At 41.7% G+C, this 19,137-nt stretch overlaps 2 protein-coding genes across 2 annotated transcripts; one reads left to right on the top strand and one right to left on the bottom strand.

Annotated features, from left to right (window-relative positions):
- The first annotated feature begins 2,987 nt into the window (after positions 1–2,987).
- LOC148082158 (uncharacterized) lies at positions 2,988–12,113 on the top strand. The gene is made up of 17 exons (XM_087789265.1): positions 2,988–3,108; positions 3,853–3,959; positions 4,041–4,174; positions 5,206–5,354; positions 5,421–5,576; positions 5,646–6,108; positions 6,639–6,740; positions 6,849–6,915; positions 7,091–7,314; positions 7,387–7,629; positions 8,609–8,707; positions 8,767–8,960; positions 9,129–9,303; positions 9,731–9,887; positions 9,956–10,109; positions 10,908–11,019; positions 11,082–12,113. Exons 1-17 carry the CDS (start codon positions 3,088–3,090, stop codon positions 11,255–11,257), a joined length of 2,733 nt encoding a protein of 910 aa, XP_087645391.1. The 5' UTR covers positions 2,988–3,087; the 3' UTR covers positions 11,258–12,113.
- Positions 12,114–12,120: 7 nt separating this feature from the next.
- Positions 12,121–18,263, bottom strand: LOC148082157 (ATP-binding cassette sub-family F member 2-like). Its single transcript, XM_087789266.1, has 15 exons — positions 18,136–18,263; positions 17,338–17,498; positions 16,666–16,878; positions 16,405–16,587; positions 16,121–16,292; positions 15,130–15,225; positions 14,957–15,059; positions 14,796–14,891; positions 13,841–13,960; positions 13,686–13,775; positions 13,501–13,611; positions 13,377–13,439; positions 13,181–13,309; positions 12,909–13,112; positions 12,121–12,520 (listed from the first exon to the last, which is right to left on the bottom strand). The coding sequence occupies exons 2-15, from the start codon at positions 17,474–17,476 to the stop codon at positions 12,404–12,406; spliced, it is 1,836 nt and encodes a 611-aa protein (XP_087645392.1). The 5' UTR covers positions 17,477–17,498; positions 18,136–18,263; the 3' UTR covers positions 12,121–12,403.
- Positions 18,264–19,137: the final 874 nt, after the last annotated feature.

Raw genomic sequence — 19,137 nt, 5'->3', positions numbered from 1 at the left:
AAAAAAATCAATAGGTTGCTAAATCGTTTCATTACATCAAGGCAGAATTTGACCTCGACCAACAGGGACAGAACATGTTGACCATTTTTCTAGAGTGAAGGTCTTTTTAATCCTCTAAACCAGCGATTTAGAAGTGTCTCCTTGACCACTTCTGATTGATATACGATTTATTAAAAATGTTTTTTTTATTTTTATTAGAGATGATCTTGTCAAACAGACAAAAAAAACATAAAAAATTGAAATAACATCAACTCTACATCTGGGTATTGTTTTAAAAATGGCATCTCTGACGACCAATAGGACGCGGAGTTAGTAGAGCGATAGATGAACATAATAAAGTCATGATCATCGGGAGTGACACGACGGAGAGGAACGACGAATCTTTAGAAGACGAGAGACAACGTTTGGGTAAAATATTGGTGTCACCAGGAAATCAAACAATGAGGCTCATGGATGCGGTAGGATGGGATGTTATTTGTTATTATTATCTGATGTTTTCATTTTAAAAGAATAATATTTGCCTCAAAGCGATTGTTTTACCTCCTCGGGGAATGAAGATAAGGTCAACGATAAGGTAAAGGAGAAAGATGTGTTTAAAAAATCCAATCTATGGTCTCACCAGTTTAATAGATTTTAGATTGATATATCAATTATTATTTTAATACCAATAATCTCGTCAACTGTATTGTTTTAAAGTTCAAAACCAATGACCACCCATCACTATCCTACTACTAACCTGCTACTTGGATTAAGTCTTAATCAAGCTGACGCGTTCATTGTTCAGCCTCCATACATGTGTTGGTTCTTTGCACATTTAAACGTGAATAAATGGGGGGGCTCGACTAAACCATGTTGTGCAGAAGAACAATAGGTTTTATGACAGACTGCAAAGGTTAAAACGTCCTCAGACGCCTCGCCCTCGCTGCTTCCATCACAACAAGTGACCGTTAGCTCGCTCGGATGAGAAACTTTCACCTTCGGCCTCAGGATGACCTCGGATCACGACAGAACCTCCTGAGAATGAAAGGTTCTGGACCCTCGAGGTGGTTCTACTACACGCATGTGCGGCGCTTCACCGGCTTCTCACGGGAAACTTCAGCCTCAGGACACGAACCCCGAGACTGGCATTGACTGAATGACTCGTGAAGTTGGACTTCAGACCGACAAAGCTCAGTGACATGTCATCCGAACACACGCTTCTCATGGGTACCTGCTACTCACCTCGAACTCTTGCTTGAAGCGATCACCTGCTGCGGCTCCGTCTTCTCCTTGTAATATCAGCGAGTATACTTCCGTTTGTTTTTTCAAACTAAGAGCACACCAACGTGGCTCATTTGAATAAAACATTGAATTAGCTTCTTTTAATTATATAAACAATCACATGTACACCTGTAAAGACATGTATATATTTATTTTCTTTAAAGCATCCTCGACCAAAAAAATAATAATGTTTCGCATTTTCAGCCATCGACCCAGTTTATTATGAAAGAAAAGTTATTGGCATCCGGTATTTTCATCACGATCGCAAGCATTTCGTCCAGCTTGCCCACCTTGCAAGAGTACTGCGCCTGCGTAGTGGACTGTTCATATTTGTGCTGAAGGGCCTGCGATGGGGCGTCGCTCCGATATGATGGGTGTCTGTGTGACCTCCACTAAAAATAGAAAACCTTATTAAATATCAAGAAAAGCATTTAAAACCTTTAACATTGTGTATCTAGTCACACAAAACAAGAATACGTTTGGTTGGTTACCATTATGACGTCACAAATCAGTATACGATTAATTTCAAGTTACTTTTCTTCATTTAAAAAAACAAATGATAAAATAGTGTAAACGTGTAAATTAATAATGTCTGCCTCTGACCCAAAATTATAGGATAGGCTTCAGGCTTCCATGAATTTGTTTTAAAAAAAACTGCAGCAAAAGCGTTTTGTCTTTCTTGAATTACAAGATGTCTGCAATAGATGCACAAATTAAAAAATACAATTGTAACAAAGCTAAACAACTGACACAGATTTAAGAACATAAGAAGTTTGATGTGCAGTAAATTGCAAAATTTGAATGCAACATTTGTTTTAAATAGTAGATAAATAGATACACTTTATTGATCCCTCTGGAGGTCTCCTTCGGGGAACGGTTTTGTATGCATTGCAGTTGTTTTAAAATATGCTAGTGTTAAAGTAATGCTTGAAAGAGAGACTTAATTTATTTAAATGGTTTATTGATCGAATATGATTTAATCAATTATCGTTGTTACACTCAAATAATCGTTGTTTCGTCTGACCCCTACTGGTGGTCGACGGTACCTACACTTGGATCCGTTTAAATGAATTGTTTATTCGTTAAACGTTTATTTAATGGAATATATATTAAATATATCATATTAAAAATTAAGGGATGATAATGAATTCGATAATAATCGATTTACTCGAATCAAATATATCGTCCCATTTTGATTGTTATCTTATTTCATTCTGTTATTCTGTCCTGTGCCACCACAAAGACAAATCCTATGTTGTGAATATAACACAGGAAATAAAAGTTTCTGAATTAAAAAAAAAATCATATAAACGGATCCACAAGTAGGTTCTGTCAAACACCAGTAGGGATCAGAAAATAAAGTAAAACATGCCCTTAATGACAAACAAAGCCTTTTTTGAGTATATATATACAATATATGTTTTACTTTCCAATCCTACTTTTTCATAAATTCAAAACAATTTTTTCAAGGACTTTTTTTATTCAATATTGCTTTTCTGGTCATCATTAACGAACTAAAGAACAATGAAATCTAATTATTGATATTTATTTTTATTATATTATATTTTATTTCAGAACTTTTTTTCAGAACTATTGTTTTTTAAATAGCGTTTGCTTAAAAATAAAACCAAACTAATAAGAAAACAGTCCCGTTATCCTGGACCACAGACGGGTGTTATTCTCCTGCCGCTCCACAGGGGGAGCTCTACGACGCTAGCTACATACGTCGCTAGCGGAGCAAGAGTCAATCCGGAAGTCAACAAAAGTTACTATTTACTCTCGTATTTTGGATGTCATTCTTGTTCAACGCGTTATTTGGAGCACGACATGAATCCCCCTGTTTCCTCGGTAAGCTGCGAGTCGCTCTTCCAATGAACAAAGGTTAAACTAAACGACGCACAGAATGATAGCAGCTCACTGCTAAAGGTTGGCTATAATAAGATCCTGCAGTTAGTTTTTGGAAGCTGCAAAAACACCGATATGTTCAAACGTGCTGTGTTTACTATCTTTATTTTAAGACGCCAAATGGTGTTCGGATGTTTACAGTCGCATGTTTCCATTTGCAGCGTTTATAACGTGTTGCTTTTGAAAACACTGTTAATGACTGTGTTGTTGTGCTCGTTCAACCACGTGATCTTCTCACAGCTTCTTCTGCAGAGTTTTATCAAAGACATGAATCATTTTTGTCCACATTCATTCGCTCGCAGTGTTGATCATTTCGAAGATCCTGATCATTCTAAATTAATAAACATGGTATTAATTCATTGTTTTTTTGGTCCTTGAATGTTTCGCATTATATAAAGAGAACACAATAAAAATAATAACGTGTTAGAAAACCATCAGAATCTCAAAATATATGTGTAAAATTAAAAAGGTTTAAGATAAACATGTAAAGAAAATCAGTGTCTCAAACTTGAGTAGATTAAATTCCAACGTTTGAAGGAAAAACAATCAAACTTATTGATGTATCCATCGGTAACCGTGGGTTCACACCAAATTCTGTTGTGTGAGCACATTGTGAGCAGTGTGCACTCGCTGGACCTTTTGTGCGTTTTTACACAGAAAAAATGAGACCGTGCTTTGTTTCCACAGACCATCGGGGATTTATTCCTCACGCTCGCAGAAATGGGCTTCACTGAAGAACAGATTCAGGCCGCCATACAGGCCGGACATTTTTCTGTCATGGATGCAGCAGAGTGGTAAGATGAGCTGATTTTTATTTATTTTTTTAAAGATAATGAAAGTGGTTCTTAAATTAATTTTCACCATCACATCAACAGGCTTCTTCATGGTCAGCAGCCGCGTCACACGTTGTTAAACCCACAGCCGGCTGAGCCAGCTCAGATTGCTTTTTCGGCATTCAACCCTCCCAAAGAGATGAGCACGTCTGATTCACGTCCATCCGATGACGTCGGTAAGCGACATGTGTTTCATGTTGTACGCAAATTCAATCAAAAACTTGTATTGATATGTTTGTATTCAGAGCGTTACTTTCCAATGGCTTCCCTAAATGTTTAATTAATAGTTAGTTTGAAATTGTCTCATACACAAAGTGCGTCTTTGTTGAATTAGGAAGTTTAGACACAGTGAAATTATTGCTGCTGAGTACAGACAAGGTGTCGAACTTTAGTGTAACATCACAAAGATTGTGTTATTTTGGATCCCCGAGCTACTTGTCTACATGTCTCTGCTGATATTTAAACTGCAACTTCTAAACATTTACACTAACATAAATCCTTTGCATTGTTTACACTTGAAGTTAAACCAGGTCATGTCCACAAACCCACTGTAGTACTTTTCTTCAAAGGTTCACTAGGATCAACCCTCTATTACATTATAACCATGAAAGAAGGGACTCACACAGTCATAATTGGCCCATTGTCTAATGCATGGTTCTATGGTAGCAGATGTCCACGTCTTCTGGCATTCTGGTGTCAATCTCCTTTCCAAGTCAAACAGCTTAGGGCTTGAAGCCTGTAGAATAAGAGCTCTTTAGACTCAAATGTCTCGTTTCTCTGTCCATGCCACTGCTCACTCTGACTTTCCAAGTCGTTCTGTGATGTCATCGATTCGATTTGCCATTGTTTCTGTACGTTCTTTCATATTGTCTCAGAGACCGATACTTATTATTACTGACTTGAGGTCCTGCATGCCAACTGCCGTGAAGAATTAAAAGTGGTGGAAGCGGGTGCCTCCATTTATAGAATTGGCACTTGTCATTGTGTACCTTTCACCTGGGCATTGTTACCCCATTGTATGGGTTTTTTCTTTTTTCCTTTCATTTTGTATTCCTGCTTATAAATCTTTAAAAAGGTAAGAGTTGTACTGAGGTAGTTATTACTCCTATTCTTATTTATGATGCCATCCATGTCACCAGAAGTCAGAACTGTGTGTGTGTATTTCCGTGTGTATTTTGATTCGGGGATTTTTGATTTGCACGTACAGGAACCTCATCGACGTCTGAGCCATCTCAGTCGTTTCCGGATCTACTTCCCGTTGAGTCTCGCATGAAGCTGGACAAGAGCGACTTCGAGGAGCAACAGAGGCAACGTGTGGTGCAGGAGGCACGAACGGAAAGGAACCGAAAGAAGCAGGTCTGTGAGACGGTTGAAGGTTGGATGGAGAAGGTTAAGAAGCAGGGTTGTGTTGTGGCTTGACAGGAGCGTGAACTGGTGCTGAAGCGGATAGCTGAAGATAGAAGAAGCTTGCAGGAGAAGAAGCAGACTACGGCTGTAGAGGCACCTGCTGCTTCAGACCAGGGTCAGAGACTGGGAGGAAAAGTCCAGACCACTACTGATCGTAACTGTATCCTCATGGTATTCAAATGCACACATATTCTCGTTGTCCATAAAGTTGTAAAAGCTTTTTTACATTCGATTTCTTAGATTCGCTTGCCATCAGGCGAGTCCATGCGCGAGCGCTTCCCAGCTGACGCCCCTCTGCGCACCGTCGTGGATCACATCAGCGAACGCCACCCGTCCCTGCCCTCCTTCACCCTCCTCCAGGGGTTCCCACGGAAACGCTTCGGCGAGACGGAGCTGGCTCACTCCCTGCACTCGCTGGGACTCACCCCAAATGCTGCCCTTTGCATCCAGACCACCCCGCCCGAAACACCCCAAGATACACCCAGCCCCGCAGAGCTGCCGCCGCCGCCGCCGCCTGTGGCGGATCGAGAGACTCCTCCTTTCCCCGTCCTGCCTCAGCCACAGGTACCCCCTCAGGAGGAGATGGGTGACCCAGAGCCTGCTGTGATGCCAGCAGAGCTGCCCAATGAGGTGTGGGAGGAGGCAGTGAACGTGGCAGGGATACCTGGTGCTCCTCCCATTTCTGGATCATTTCACCGCTGGGGTAAATCATAATGTTAACTAGAGAAAGAAAGATTTTCATATCGACTTCGAAACACATAGAAATCACACAGTGGTAATGATATTAATGAGCTATTCATGCTTCGCGCTATATATGGATTAGTCATGTTTGTTTTTAACGCATCACTACAATGGACATGCTGTATACTGCCACCCACTGGTCATCTGTTGTATGTGCACAAAAACAAACGTTACCCAGAAAGTATGAAGGAAGATGAGAAAGTGATGCCCATTCCTTCTATTCGAGGAGGCTTAAGAAGAATCATTCTATTAATAATAATAATAATTTGGTAGTTTCAAACAACCATTAAAGAGTAATATAACTGTTTAAACGTGGTAGTATTTATCTTGTTTGTATATAAATATTTTCCCTTCCCTAAGAGTATTTATAACACATTGCAGAAAAATGAAAAGGTTGAAACACAGAATTATTTTAAAGTAGAATTAAATAAATAAATATCTAGAAGTTCATCCAGCGGATAACTCTGCATGCCACAATATTGATTTCCGCAGGACGAGGGCACAGACTAGTTCCCGACGCCCCCGAGGAGGCTGAAAGAATCTACGTCCATCAGCCTGATGACGATGAGGAAGAACCTCTACATTTACCATTTGGTATTTTTATTGTCGTCTTTTTATCTTTGTGTATTTATAGCTCAAGTTGTTGAACTGTGTGTGATGAAGTTTGAATCCTATTGTGATATGTTATTTTCCCTTTTGCAGAATTACCAAGGCTGCCCATCTTGCCAACGAACAGGCATCACTGGCCAGAGCATGGCAACCGACTCAGGTGATGAATGGTGTCATGAGAAAATACTTTATTCACTCAGGTCTGCTTTGGGTCACCTTGACCCTGAGATAACACAGGGGTTAAAAGTCCTCCTTTCTGAGCTTTCATTGAAAATGTACTTTGGAAACCATAACACGTTGATGTCCTGCCAGCTGAATTCTTAATCGTGTCACAGGGAGGCAGCAGAAGTCGACCCAATAGAACCAGCCGAGGCAGAGCTGCAGGTGGCCCCTGTAGCAGCCGGTCTGGCGGCGGTCGTGCGTTTCCAACTCGCTGCACAGCAAGAGGACGCCCGTCCCTCACAGGAGGAGCCGCTGCCTCCAAAACGACCGTACAGAGCCCCCAAAATTCTGTCGCTGTGTACCCTGGCCACCCGGGCCACGGTCTACCTCATGACCAGTGAGACAAACCGAGAAGGGAAATCCTCTCAAAAAGTCTTTAGTCTAAACTTTGGATTTGTTGCCCTCATAGCGCCCAGCATGCAGTACAGCAGCAGCCTGGCAGGACTGACCCCGGAACTGGCCGGACTTCTGCTGGACCACATGACACGGGAGAGGCTCCTACGTCCACGCACGCTGGAGCTCTTCTTCGGTTGCCAGCTTCAAAAGCTGGTCCTGGACTGTTATCCCTACTCCACCAACGAGCTGCTGCGACAGCTACGAGCCTTCCCCTCCCTCAAGTACCTGAGTCTGCTCTGCTCTCCCCTCATCACCGGTAATCACAATTTTTACACAGAGAAAAGACTTTCGCTGTAACGCTAGTAATAACAGTTATTTTTTGCAGCTTTTACAAAATGCTGTTAATACCACATTTGTTCAGTATATGAGGTATATTTATAAGATTAAAATGAAATCTTGACGATACAAAAGGACTGAACATAGTCCATATTCATAATCAAAAAAGAGAAAACCAGTAGACAGATAAAAATGTTACAATGAATGAAGGTTTGTTAAGCTGATGATTTGTTAAGCTTGTAAAATGTGTCAATCAATATTTTTACATTTTTTAAAGACATTCGTCATATTAACAGCGAAAGTTGGTTACTGAGCAAATAACCGCTTCAAGAAATAAAAAATAAATGACTGTATGTTACAATAAAAAACAATATAGAATTAGAATTCAACTTTATTGTCATTGAACATGTCACCGTTACCCCGCATCGAAATGCAGTTTGCATCCATCCAGAAGTGCTTGAGCAAGAATATAGATATTAAATGTACTTATTAGAAGGAGATATAAACATAAATATACAAGCTATGTTCCGACCATAAGCAAGTTATATGGTTATGAATGAAAACGCTATACAGACTATGAATATAAATATGCGTATAAGACTGAGACACATGAGTTTAAATCAAATCCCTTCTTAGTTATTTAAAATGACTGAGGTTGGAAACATGAAGATTTGCTGATGGAAATGAGAATCATTTCTAGACGATGATTCATATACTTGAGCCAGTGAGCATGTGTGACACAGAAATATGTTCAGGAAATGGAAAGCGTCTTTACAAAAACCACTGTAAGAGTTTTAATGGAAATCAGTTTAGCATTGTTGAGACTGAAAATCTCATTAAAGAAGCATTGAGAACTGAGAATGAATTAAACAAATAGTTGTGAAAACACTATGTTTTGATGAAAAGAAAGTTAAATAAAGTAAAATATGTTTTTCTTCCCTCGTTCATTTCCTCTCCAGACTCTGGCCTGTCGATCCTCGCCTCTCTGGTGAAACTCCAGCACCTGAACCTGGCAGCTTGTAGCAAACTGACCGACTCGTGTCTGCAGCACATCACAGGTGCAAAACCAGAAGATCTCCTGCTGTGGAAACTGTATCAAAAATCATTTTTCCTTCAGGTTTAAAGAACCTCTGCTTCCTGTCCCTGGACCAGACCAAAGTCACGGATGCCGGGATGGTTCTGTTCCTGCAGTCGGCTCCTTCCTGCTTCACTCATCTGAGCCTGAACCAGACGGCGATAACCGAGTCCACGCTGGCACTGCTGCCCAAGTGCGTGCCTCAGCTGCGGCTGCTCAGCCTCAGACACACAAAGGTATCCTTCATTTCCATCTTCTGATGTGTTGCTAGGTAAGAGGTTTCCCCGGATTATTTTATGGACGCCTCCAGGACTCCATTTATTAGGACCAGTTTTCTTTCAGTTGAATTCAGGAGAAGTCTGATATGGATGGAAGCCCACAGAACAAATGATGTTTCCGTGCAGATCGAGGATGTGTCGTCGCTGGTGGAGATGTCCAGTCTACAGACCCTCATCCTCGACGGGACGAAAGTGACCGAGGACTCTCTGAGACACCTCGCTCAGCACCCGGCTCTGTCCCACCTCAACCTGGCTGGCATCCCGGTTCAAGACGCCAACAAAGTGTTGGAGATCGTCTCAGGTCGGTGTTACAAACACACCAGTTACTTCACAGCAGACATTTAGCATCAGGCTACATGCTGGCTTCTTTCAGGTCATAGGTTGATCGAGATCTTCAAACCACACACGCAAGTTACTTCAACATTTTTGTGACCTCTGACATTTTCCATAAGCTTGTATTGTTGCTTGTCTAAGCTACACATGTCATGTTCAGGTTCAAGGCAGACTGAGATGCATGTGTCACATTCGTACCCAAGTGTACAAGTATCTGTTTTATCTCAAGCAAAAAAATACACCAAAGGCCCAGCTCTCTTGTTAAGTCTCTGTACAAAACAATAAAGTTGATCAAGTCTAGGTCCTGCAGGATTTGGATCTGGGCGCCTGTGTGTGGTTGGAGGAGGAGCTTCAATCATGGGTTGACTTCTGACACAAATGATACTCTTCCTCAGGTCTTCGGCTCCATCAGCTTGTACTGCCAGGGCGTCACTCGGTGACCGATGCTGGGATCTCCTTCCTCTGCAGACTGAGACTCCTCTCAGAGCTGGACCTGACCGACTACACCGGTGTCACAGACCAGGGAGTCCAGCAGCTCTGCAGCATGACCAGGTTCAAACTGACACACCCTCGCGTTCTTCATCCTTTCGCGTACTGACGGCTCTGCTTTTCTGGTTCAGGCTGAAGAGACTTTGGCTTATTAACACTCAGGTCACGGACGCTGGACTTCCATCGCTGCGCAGTTTACTGGGGCTCGAGGAGCTGGGCTTGGATCGGACCGTCGTCACAAGCCGGGGAGTAGCAGAGCTGGTGGTCTGTCTGCCGCACCTGGAGGTACTTTTCTTCTTTGTGAGACATAACTTTGCAACAAGGTTTTTTGTGCCTATTTTATCTTTATGATGCGACACCTTTAGAATTAGAAATAGTTTGTATGCCCGGAAAGCAAGTGTGATCAAATCTCCTCGTTTTAGGTGATGCTAAGAGATTCAGATGTTCTCATACATGAAACATAAAATATTATTATTCGGAGGTTTAACTGACTTTTGTCACAAGTGGTCTCGTCACAGCAAGTGTTAGTGTTTGTAAGTGCTGAAATAAAACACATTATGTCAAGTAGTAAACACTTACACCTACACACTATCAGCCCAGATGAGAAACGGACAATTAAATGGGGTGTTTACTACACATTCAACAATCTCTGTTATACAACCCTCGCAATCTGGACTAATTGTAATTATGAATGTAGTGGATCGGATTTAATTCAAAGGTTTTAAAATTAAAAGCCTTTAAACTCATCATGTGCAACAAATTGTCAGGAAACATCTGTTGTATTAAAGTTGTCAAATCCATTTGTCACTTCCACATAACACCATTTTGACCTTCCACTAACTTTAGACCCCCGAAATTTCAACAGCTCTAGTGTAAGTAGCACAATGAGGGACATCTATTTGAGTAATGATTGATCATTTTAAAATTAAAGTATGATTTCTTCATAAGGTTTGTGGATCCAAGTTGTCGTTAAGAACAAGTTTTATTCAAAAGATAAAAGCTCTAATTGGCTGACGTCAAATGATTCACTTCCTGTGGAAGTTCACGTTTGTGTCGGTCCTCAAGTAGTGCTCGGTGTTTCAGGTTCTGGGCCTGGCGAGCACTCGGGTGGGTGACTCTGTGATCCGCAAGGGTCTGATCCACTGCAAGCAGCTGCAGAAGGTCAACATGAATCACACGCGTGTAACAGATAACGGTGAGTTTCCTTCTTTATTCCAGTCTTACCATTTCCAATCATTCCGATTCCCTACCCCGCAGGTCTGAAGTATTTGAAGCGCATGCATCTGGCTCATGTTAGTCTGGACAGCACCGGCGTCACTCCCAGCGGCATCGCGGGTCTCATCGGCTACGCTAACCTCGGGAACGTACGAGCCACGGTCACCCGCGTCATTCCCCGGGACGAGGTCTCGGAGGAGGAGTGGGAGGAGCAGTAAGATGTTAACTCACTAGTTCTGTAGCGCCTCCCTGTGGCCTCAGTGTTGCTCTTCCCTCCCGCAGTATAGAACTAGGTTCAGGCTTCTGCATCCAGACTTCATGTTTAAACAGGCTCTTGTTTACATGTGTAGAATCAGTCTTTAAGCATAATCCTGCTAGAGCTCTGTGCTTGTGACACTTAACAATAATCATATAGAAGCTTCTTTACTTTTCTGATGGACTCAAATGATCTCAGGCCCTTTTTCTGATCTTTAAAGTGAGAAGTCCAGGCTAAACCATTGATTGACAAGCCACACGGAAAAACAATTGTTTGGCAATTCAAGTGCTGCATGTCAATTTATTGAAGCAACCAGACAATTGCCATATTTAAGTGAAGTTCCTGAAAAGTCAACATTTTTATTCTATTTGACATGGTTCATATGTACTGTCATTTCTTTAAACTGTAGTGGGTTCGAGTTCTACGTTGAGCCTTTGTAAAATTTCTTCCTAGTTCAATCTTTTTTGCCTCTTTATGGTTTGTTCGGCAACTTGACATTTGAAATTTATATTTCTTGGAACTGCTTTGAGTGCCAGTTCTGTCGACTTCCTTCCCAAACACCGACTGGTGTCCTTGTAGCTCCCGGAGTCAAAACTTGTAAGTTTATATTGCAGACTGTACACATTTGTTCTGGTCGTTAACGTTCAACCCTGAAGGAAATGTACAATTGTTTTGACAATCTAGGAAGTTGAAATGTGTGGTATGTTAAACTGTGGATCTATGCAACCATGTTAATAAGAATCCAAAGTTTGTGTTTTCTGCTGCGCTGTACAAATGTTTATTTAAAACTTTTTTTTAATTAAACAGTAATTAGAGTCTCCCGTGTGTCGTTCATCAGACAAACCTTTATTGCATTATGTTAAATAAAGGCAGATGCTTGCTTCAAATGGAGGGGAGGTGTGTGTACAACTTTTAAATATCATAAAACGGATATGACCTAAAAGAGACAAAATAAAAGGTCCTATGATGCACGTCGGTTTGCAGAATGTGCAGAGGATGCAGAAAAAGCCCAATTGGAGAGCAGCCGGAGGTGGAGTCATTGTACGACCACGACGAGAGCACAAACTCATTCCTTCAGTAGTTGGCAGCGACATGGAGTGATGGAGTTCTAGATGTCGTGCGTTTGCTTGTCGATCCTTGTTTTCAAATGTTCCTTGTACGCCAAGATGTCCCGGTTCCATTTGGTGATCTTCTGGTTCTCGCACACCCAGATCTCCTTTGCCACCTGGAGAAAAGACTTAGTTACAGATGCTGATGCTACAGCATTCAAAACCCAAACAACTCATTCCACCTTTGTAGAAAGAGATTAAGACACTATTGATGGTCTGATGAGGCTTTATGAAGCAGTGCCATGTTGTTAAGAGGTCAGTAGGTGGCGCCATCACTTAATTATGTGATGTGGTTTCATTTGACATTCAAAACAAAGGAAAATAGTGTAGAGACTTCATGAAGCTTCATCACTAGACAGAGCCATGAGAAATAACGGAGCAAACCCCAATTGAATAGCGACACGTAAGTTACAACACTAAGCAGAGCATGAGGTTTTTGTCATACGTGTTACTAAAGGGAAAAAGAAATGATTCAATCAAGAGATCCGAGTCGCATGTCATCACCTGCTGAATGAGCCTGAAGTCGTGGCTAACCAGCATCATCCCGCCGTCGAACTCATTGACAGCGTCCGCTAGAGCATCAATGGTCTCGATGTCCAAGTGATTGGTGGGCTCGTCGAGGAAGAGCATGTGCGGGTTCTGCTGGGCCAGCCAGGCGAAACACACCCGGCACTTCTGACCATCAGACAGGTTTCTGATGGGACTGACCTGCAGGAGGGATCCGTGTGAGGAGCAAAGCCAACGAGAGAGGAAGGTTCAGCGACGCTCATCCAAACCTGCTGTTTTCCGGTCAGACCGTAGCGGCCGATGATCTTCCTCATCTCTTCCTTCTCCTTAATGGCAGGGTAACACTTCATCATGTACTCCAGGGGTGACAGGTCCAGCTCCAGCTGCTCTGTGAGATGCTGGATAAGAAAGGACAGTTAAGAGCGTGATCGTACAACAAATACGCGTTAGAGGAGCGAGTATTACCTGGTGATACCGACCAATCTTGACGTGTGAATGTTTGCGGATCATGCCGTCTGTGGGGAGAAGCTGCAAGTGCAGGTGAAAGTCAGTAACCAGATCAAGCAGAAAAAAAAAAAAATACACCTACTTCTCCCATCAGCAGCTTCAGTAGGGTAGACTTTCCTGCACCGTTGGGCCCCACCAGAGCTACCCTGGTGTCCAGGTCAATACCAAACTCCAGGTTTTTATATATGTGCGGCTGATACAAAAGAAAAAACAACAAGTCAAGTCAACTCTAAAGCTGTACAAGAAGCTTGTGTGAGAAGTGCTCACCGTGGTGTCGCTGTATTTGAAGCTCACGTGCTGAACCATGATAACTGGAGGAGGAATCTTCCCACAGGGAGGAAAAAAAAATGACAACGTCTGTGGGACAAAGACGTCCGTTAGTCAAGGTTTAGAGAAGAGAAAAAAAACGAAGACAACTCTACCTTGTCATTCACAACACGCTCAGTCAGTCCTGACGCCACCATCTTCTGCAGCGTCTTCTCTTTGCTCTGAGCCTGACGGGCCAACTTGGCTGAGCCGTGACCGAACCTGGCAATGTAGTTCTGCGAGAACAATACAGTACATAGTTTAACCCAAAGGGTTAAATAAATAAGAAAGGTGAAGACCATTGATAGGCAATTATAAATATCCAGATAATTACTTAAGAAGTATTTGAATCAATCGGTGACTGCATTTTGTCTTAATGATTCAAACCGTTGTCCGTTTCTGGTTATTGCATTGGAGGTGCATCAAGTAAACTACCCTTCAAGAAACACTATGGAAAAACGATTTACAGTGACAAAAAGAAAAGCAGAAAACAAAGCTAATGAGACGAACTTAACTCTCCTGAAAGCCAAGAAGAGGAAATATAATGAAGTGTAGGAAGCGATTGGATTCAACGCTGTGAGGCGAGGAAAGACAAGGTCTCATTCTTGGTCAGAAAGAATGCGTGTGAAACTTGAACAGCGGGTTATGTGAACAATACGAATGTCTTTGAAAACAAATAAAAACGAAGACTGAAAATTAGCCATTTCAAAATCCATATTATGTTAATGATTTTGATTTATCAATATAAAACAATTTAATCATTTACACGTCCTTTCCACATGCTTGTTTATAAAATAATTACATTTAAAATAAAGGCTAAAATGACAAATATGTTAAAGATTTTCAGGTATAGTTCCTGACTAGGAGATCCTCTTCCTCCCTCCAGAGTTGTTAAATCATTTTTGAGCAACTGTAGTTGCCTCATCGAGGGGAAACACAGAACGGTATAAATGTCAGATCAGAATAGGGGGTTCATACAAATGTTTGCAGTGAAGTATAGTTCCACTTTTCAGAGATGAAAAGGGTTTCCTGATAAATGAGCCCAAACAGCAGCAGTTTTACTTCACCGACCTTCATGTTTGTGATCTGGTCCTGTTCCCAGTTGAAACGCTTCATCTGGTTCTCCTCCAGTTCCTCTCTGGTCTTTATGTACTGGTCATAGTTACCCTGAAGCACAAGGAATTCAATGGTCAGTTCCCACGACTTTTTTAGCTGCAACATTACAGTCTCACCGTGTAGTACTTGAGCTTCCTTTGGTGCAGGTGCATGATGTTTGTGCACACTCCATTCAGGAAGTCTTGAGAGTGAGAGATGAGGACGAGGATTCGCTTGAACCTGAACACACGACGGGAAGAGTGAGCGAGAGATAAGAGCACAGAGGCTGTTGTGTCGGAAGTCAACCCACGATTGAAGCTCCTCCTCCAACCACACACAGGCGTCCAGATCCAAGTGGTTGGTCGGCTCGTCGAGCAGCAGCATGAAAGGTTTGATGAACAAAGCCCTGTGTGGAACAGGAGGCATCATTTTAAAAAAAAAACAAAAAAACAGAACATTTGTAATCAAGATTTACTAAAATGACATTTGTGTTACGAATAGTTTAGAAGTCAAAACCTTTTGCTAAATTAAAATATTTTACAGGTCCTTTAACTAAATTTGATACTAAAATAAAAAGGGAAATAATGATTTGGATCGTGTTGTATTATAAAAATGTGTGAGAACAGGTGCATGAGACTGATTTATAATTTCCGGGTATACAAGAAAAAAAAAAAAAAAGTATTTAACACAGACAGGTTCTCAGGGATTAATTAAATATTACTGAAGCAAATCTTAAGAAAAATAGTTATCGTTCATTGATCTTGCTATAATCGGAGACTTTATCCGATTCAAAGTTACCTTTACAAGTCACTGTCAATAGAAGTGAATCCGATAGGTTTGAAATTGTCAAAGAAAAAAAAGAAAAAAGCGGACCAGTTGTCTCACCTAGACACCATAGAGTATAAATATAAAAGTGATTCTTTAATACACATTGTTCAGGGTTTGTATTGCTGATGTCGTTCTATTGTAATCTTCATTCGGTCTTGGAAAATAAATCAAACAACGCTTAATTGTCTTTGAGAGATTGACTCTCTTGGGATATATATAGATAGATATATATATATGCGCATCTAAAAAGTTCAATAAGACACTGAATGGTCGATTCCATGTATAATCTTGATCCTAGTATTACTTAACTATGGCATATTTCAATTAATATGCAAACGCTGTAATTTAGCCACAGTGTCATATTACTAATGTAATTGAATCTTTTCATTTAAAAAAAACTAAAAAAAAGACTCATTAAACAACATTTCTTTTGATTGCATATTGTCGTAGTGAACATATATTCAAGGCATCACCTGGCAAGAGCCACGCGCATCCTCCAACCTCCACTAAAGTCTTTGAGCTGCTTGGCCTGCATGGTGGGGGTGAAGCCCAAACCGTGAAGGATCCGAGAAGCTCGCACTGAGGCCTTGTCTGCGTCCAGTTCCTCCAGTCGTTCATACAGATCCATCAACTTCTCACACTCGGCTGAACACACGAGAAACAGATGTCAGCTTTCATGTAGAATACACGGTGAGCAGAATCTAACCAATGAAAATGTGCGTGACAATTTTTAATGATTCAATAATCTAATTAATACCATCTTCATGTGCAAGCCTCTCTGCCTCCTTCTCCAGCTTGATCCTCTCCTCGTCCACCTCCATGACGCACTGCAGTGCAGTCTTCTCACTGGGCGCCATCTCTCGAGTCAAGTGGTAAATATCTATGTGCTCTGGAATGGGAATTTCACGGTGTCCGATGGCTGACAACAGCATTGATTTGCCTGTTAAAAAAGGAATTTAAAAAAATTAGACAAAAAATAAAAAGACCCGTTTCACAGGGTTTAAGGTTCAACTCTCACCTGTGCCATTGAGACCAATGAGGCCGTAGCGTCGTCCAGTGTTCAGCTCCAGACTCGTGTCGGAGAGAAGTTCCTGACCATGGAAGGTGAGGGACAGACTGCTGATGTGGACGTCGGTGCTGTTGGGATGCGAGGCCAGGACGCCGGTGACGGCTCGAGCCTCCGCCTTTTGCAGCTCGAATTCATCGATCTCTTTGGTCAGGCTTTCGATTCCTGTGGTAAAGTAAGTAAGTAAGTAATAGAACACCTTTCCTGACCAGGTTTTCAAAGTGGCAGGTTTTCACACATGTTCTCCACATCATATTTAATATTCCATGGGTCCACAATAAACATTCTGTGACATGTCAAGACAAGATGATGTATATACATTTTATTTTAATATAGAAAAGCTAAAACTTTACTTGATTAGAAACATTTTAAATGTAACTGTACTTTTACTCTCTTGGGGATGAGGATGAATAAGACATATTTAGAGGGTCAAGAGGAGAAAAGTATTTCTTAATAATTGAAATAGACAGACAAAGAATGGAAAATAAAACTGTTTTATGCCATTAAAACGGTAATGAAGGATGAACTTATGAACAGCTGGTCTGTTAGTTAGCTGGCAGAATCATTTGTTTATTCCACATCCTTCCCTGGTACAATGAGAGCTTCATAAAGACACGTCCTCACCGTTACTGTCGTCTCCATTCTGGTGACCCTCGGCTTGCTCGCCATCCCCGCTCCCATCCTCGGGCTTCTTGGTCCGCTGTCGGGCCTTGGCAGCCTCCTTCTTCTTCGCTGCCTTCTTCTTGGCTAAATCGGAAGGCATGTTTTGTGTGGGAGCCTTACTGCTGAGAAACGGGATGGAAGATGAAGTCGTGAGAACGGATCGAGGGGTCTTCACTGTACCTCACACGAGGAGCCCCGCGTGTGTTCCCACGGTCCATTATTACATAATTATACTTCAACGACAGCGATTTTTAGCTGGATTACAGGATCGCAAAATCGATGTCAAATCGCAAGAAGGAAAGAGAATTGAAAATAAGAGTAAGACACAGCATCTTTTGTCGCGGAGGAAGAGCCGGTTTTCTTTAGACCGGCACACGTTGTTACAGCCGCACTTGACGGCTAAGTTAGCTCAGCTGTTAGCCGCGGAAACTTAAAGATAAAAGCGGATTAAATTAACATTTCATTTTAACCAACTGCTGCGTCAAAATTCGTGGTGACGTTTATTGGTAACACGACCACGTCGTCGAGATAACATGTCATTCACAGAAACGCACAATGGAATTGAGAAAAAAAGAACCTGTAGCTAAGCTAACCGCTACACAGGGCCTCGGATGAATGAGGCCGGCACCGCGAGAGGTTAGCCTCGCTATAATCTATCAGAATAAATCCAGTTGGTTTTTAAAGTATGACACGAAAAGGAGTTAAACATCCTATGTGTACTGTATATTTTTCTGACACGGTACTATACGGCGGTCTTACCTTTGTCAACGACACCGGGTTAGCACACAAGCTCTCGTGCCCAATTTTGCCGGGTGGATGTGACCGCCTTGCGGAACGACAGACGGACCATATATGGAAAGAGAGGGAGGTGACGGCCAGTGACCACGCCCCCACCATGCCACCTGCACTGAGGCGAAACTGATCCAACTGTAGTGTTTAGTTTTTTACTCCAAGTTGAACTATGATTTCAAAGTAAATTAATAAATAAGCATCCACCAATGTTCCGTTGCATGTCATACACTTTTATATAGTTTTTGCTCATGATACTTCTGTTGTAAGCACAAGTGAAAATCGTAATAAGAGATCACATCTTTACTTTGAATTGTTAGCTTTAGTCCTTTGGTGTTTAATAACCTCCAACACAAACAAAGGAATGTTCATTCAATCATCAAAGGCAGTATCAAAGAGCCGGACTTACAGTGTGCAGCATAGAACCCTTTGAAACTGGTAAGTGTGTAATTTTTATTTGTACAGCGCTTTTCCAGACCAGGGTCACAAAGCACTTAAACAATCAAAACAATATTGAATAAAGAATATACCTTAAAGGGCAAGATAAAACTGATAACACAACAGGAGTTCTAGAAATAAAAACGTCTTAAGATGGTCTTTTTATTGTCTTAATTTTTTTTTTTTTTTAAAACTCTTTTCCAACAGGCAAATCATTGCTGTTGTCAGAAATTCCCATTCCAGAGCACATAGATATTTTCCACTTGACTCGTGTGTCATGGAGGTGGACATGGAGAACCATGTTTATCATAACCTCTGAATATGTCTTTATGTCCTTCCCCTATAAAGATGTAGGCCCAGATAATAGCAGATCTCCGAGCAACCTCTGAGGGAGACCACCCTACCCAACCCTACTACAGAGGTCAGCTGGGTAGGGTTGTCTCCCCCCAGTGATTTTTCAGTAGAGTAGACTGGTCTCCCCCCCCAAGAGGTTTGTTTATCACCGGGTGAGATCTGCTATTATCTGGGCCTACC

Source organism: Callionymus lyra, chromosome 4 (genome assembly GCF_982586985.1).
Source record: "Callionymus lyra chromosome 4, fCalLyr1.hap1.1, whole genome shotgun sequence".
NCBI lineage: Eukaryota > Metazoa > Chordata > Actinopteri > Syngnathiformes > Callionymidae > Callionymus > Callionymus lyra.
This window is presented reverse-complemented; position numbering and strand designations above follow the sequence as displayed.

Coding starts and splice junctions, on each gene's coding strand:
- LOC148082158 (XM_087789265.1), top strand. CDS start 3,088: ATGAATCCCCCTGTTTCCTCG. Junction 5,577..5,645: donor ATCGTAACTGTATCCTCATG/GTATTCAAATGC, acceptor TCGATTTCTTAG/ATTCGCTTGCCATCAGGCGA. Junction 8,708..8,766: donor GTGTCTGCAGCACATCACAG/GTGCAAAACCAG, acceptor TTTTTCCTTCAG/GTTTAAAGAACCTCTGCTTC.
- LOC148082157 (XM_087789266.1), bottom strand. CDS start 17,476: ATGCCTTCCGATTTAGCCAAGAAGAAGGCAGCGAAGAAGAAGGAGGCT. Junction 13,776..13,840: donor AGCGTGTTGTGAATGACAAG/GTAGAGTTGTCT, acceptor TTTGTCCCACAG/ACGTTGTCATTTTTTTTTCC. Junction 13,440..13,500: donor TGAAGCTGCTGATGGGAGAA/GTAGGTGTATTT, acceptor CTGCACTTGCAG/CTTCTCCCCACAGACGGCAT.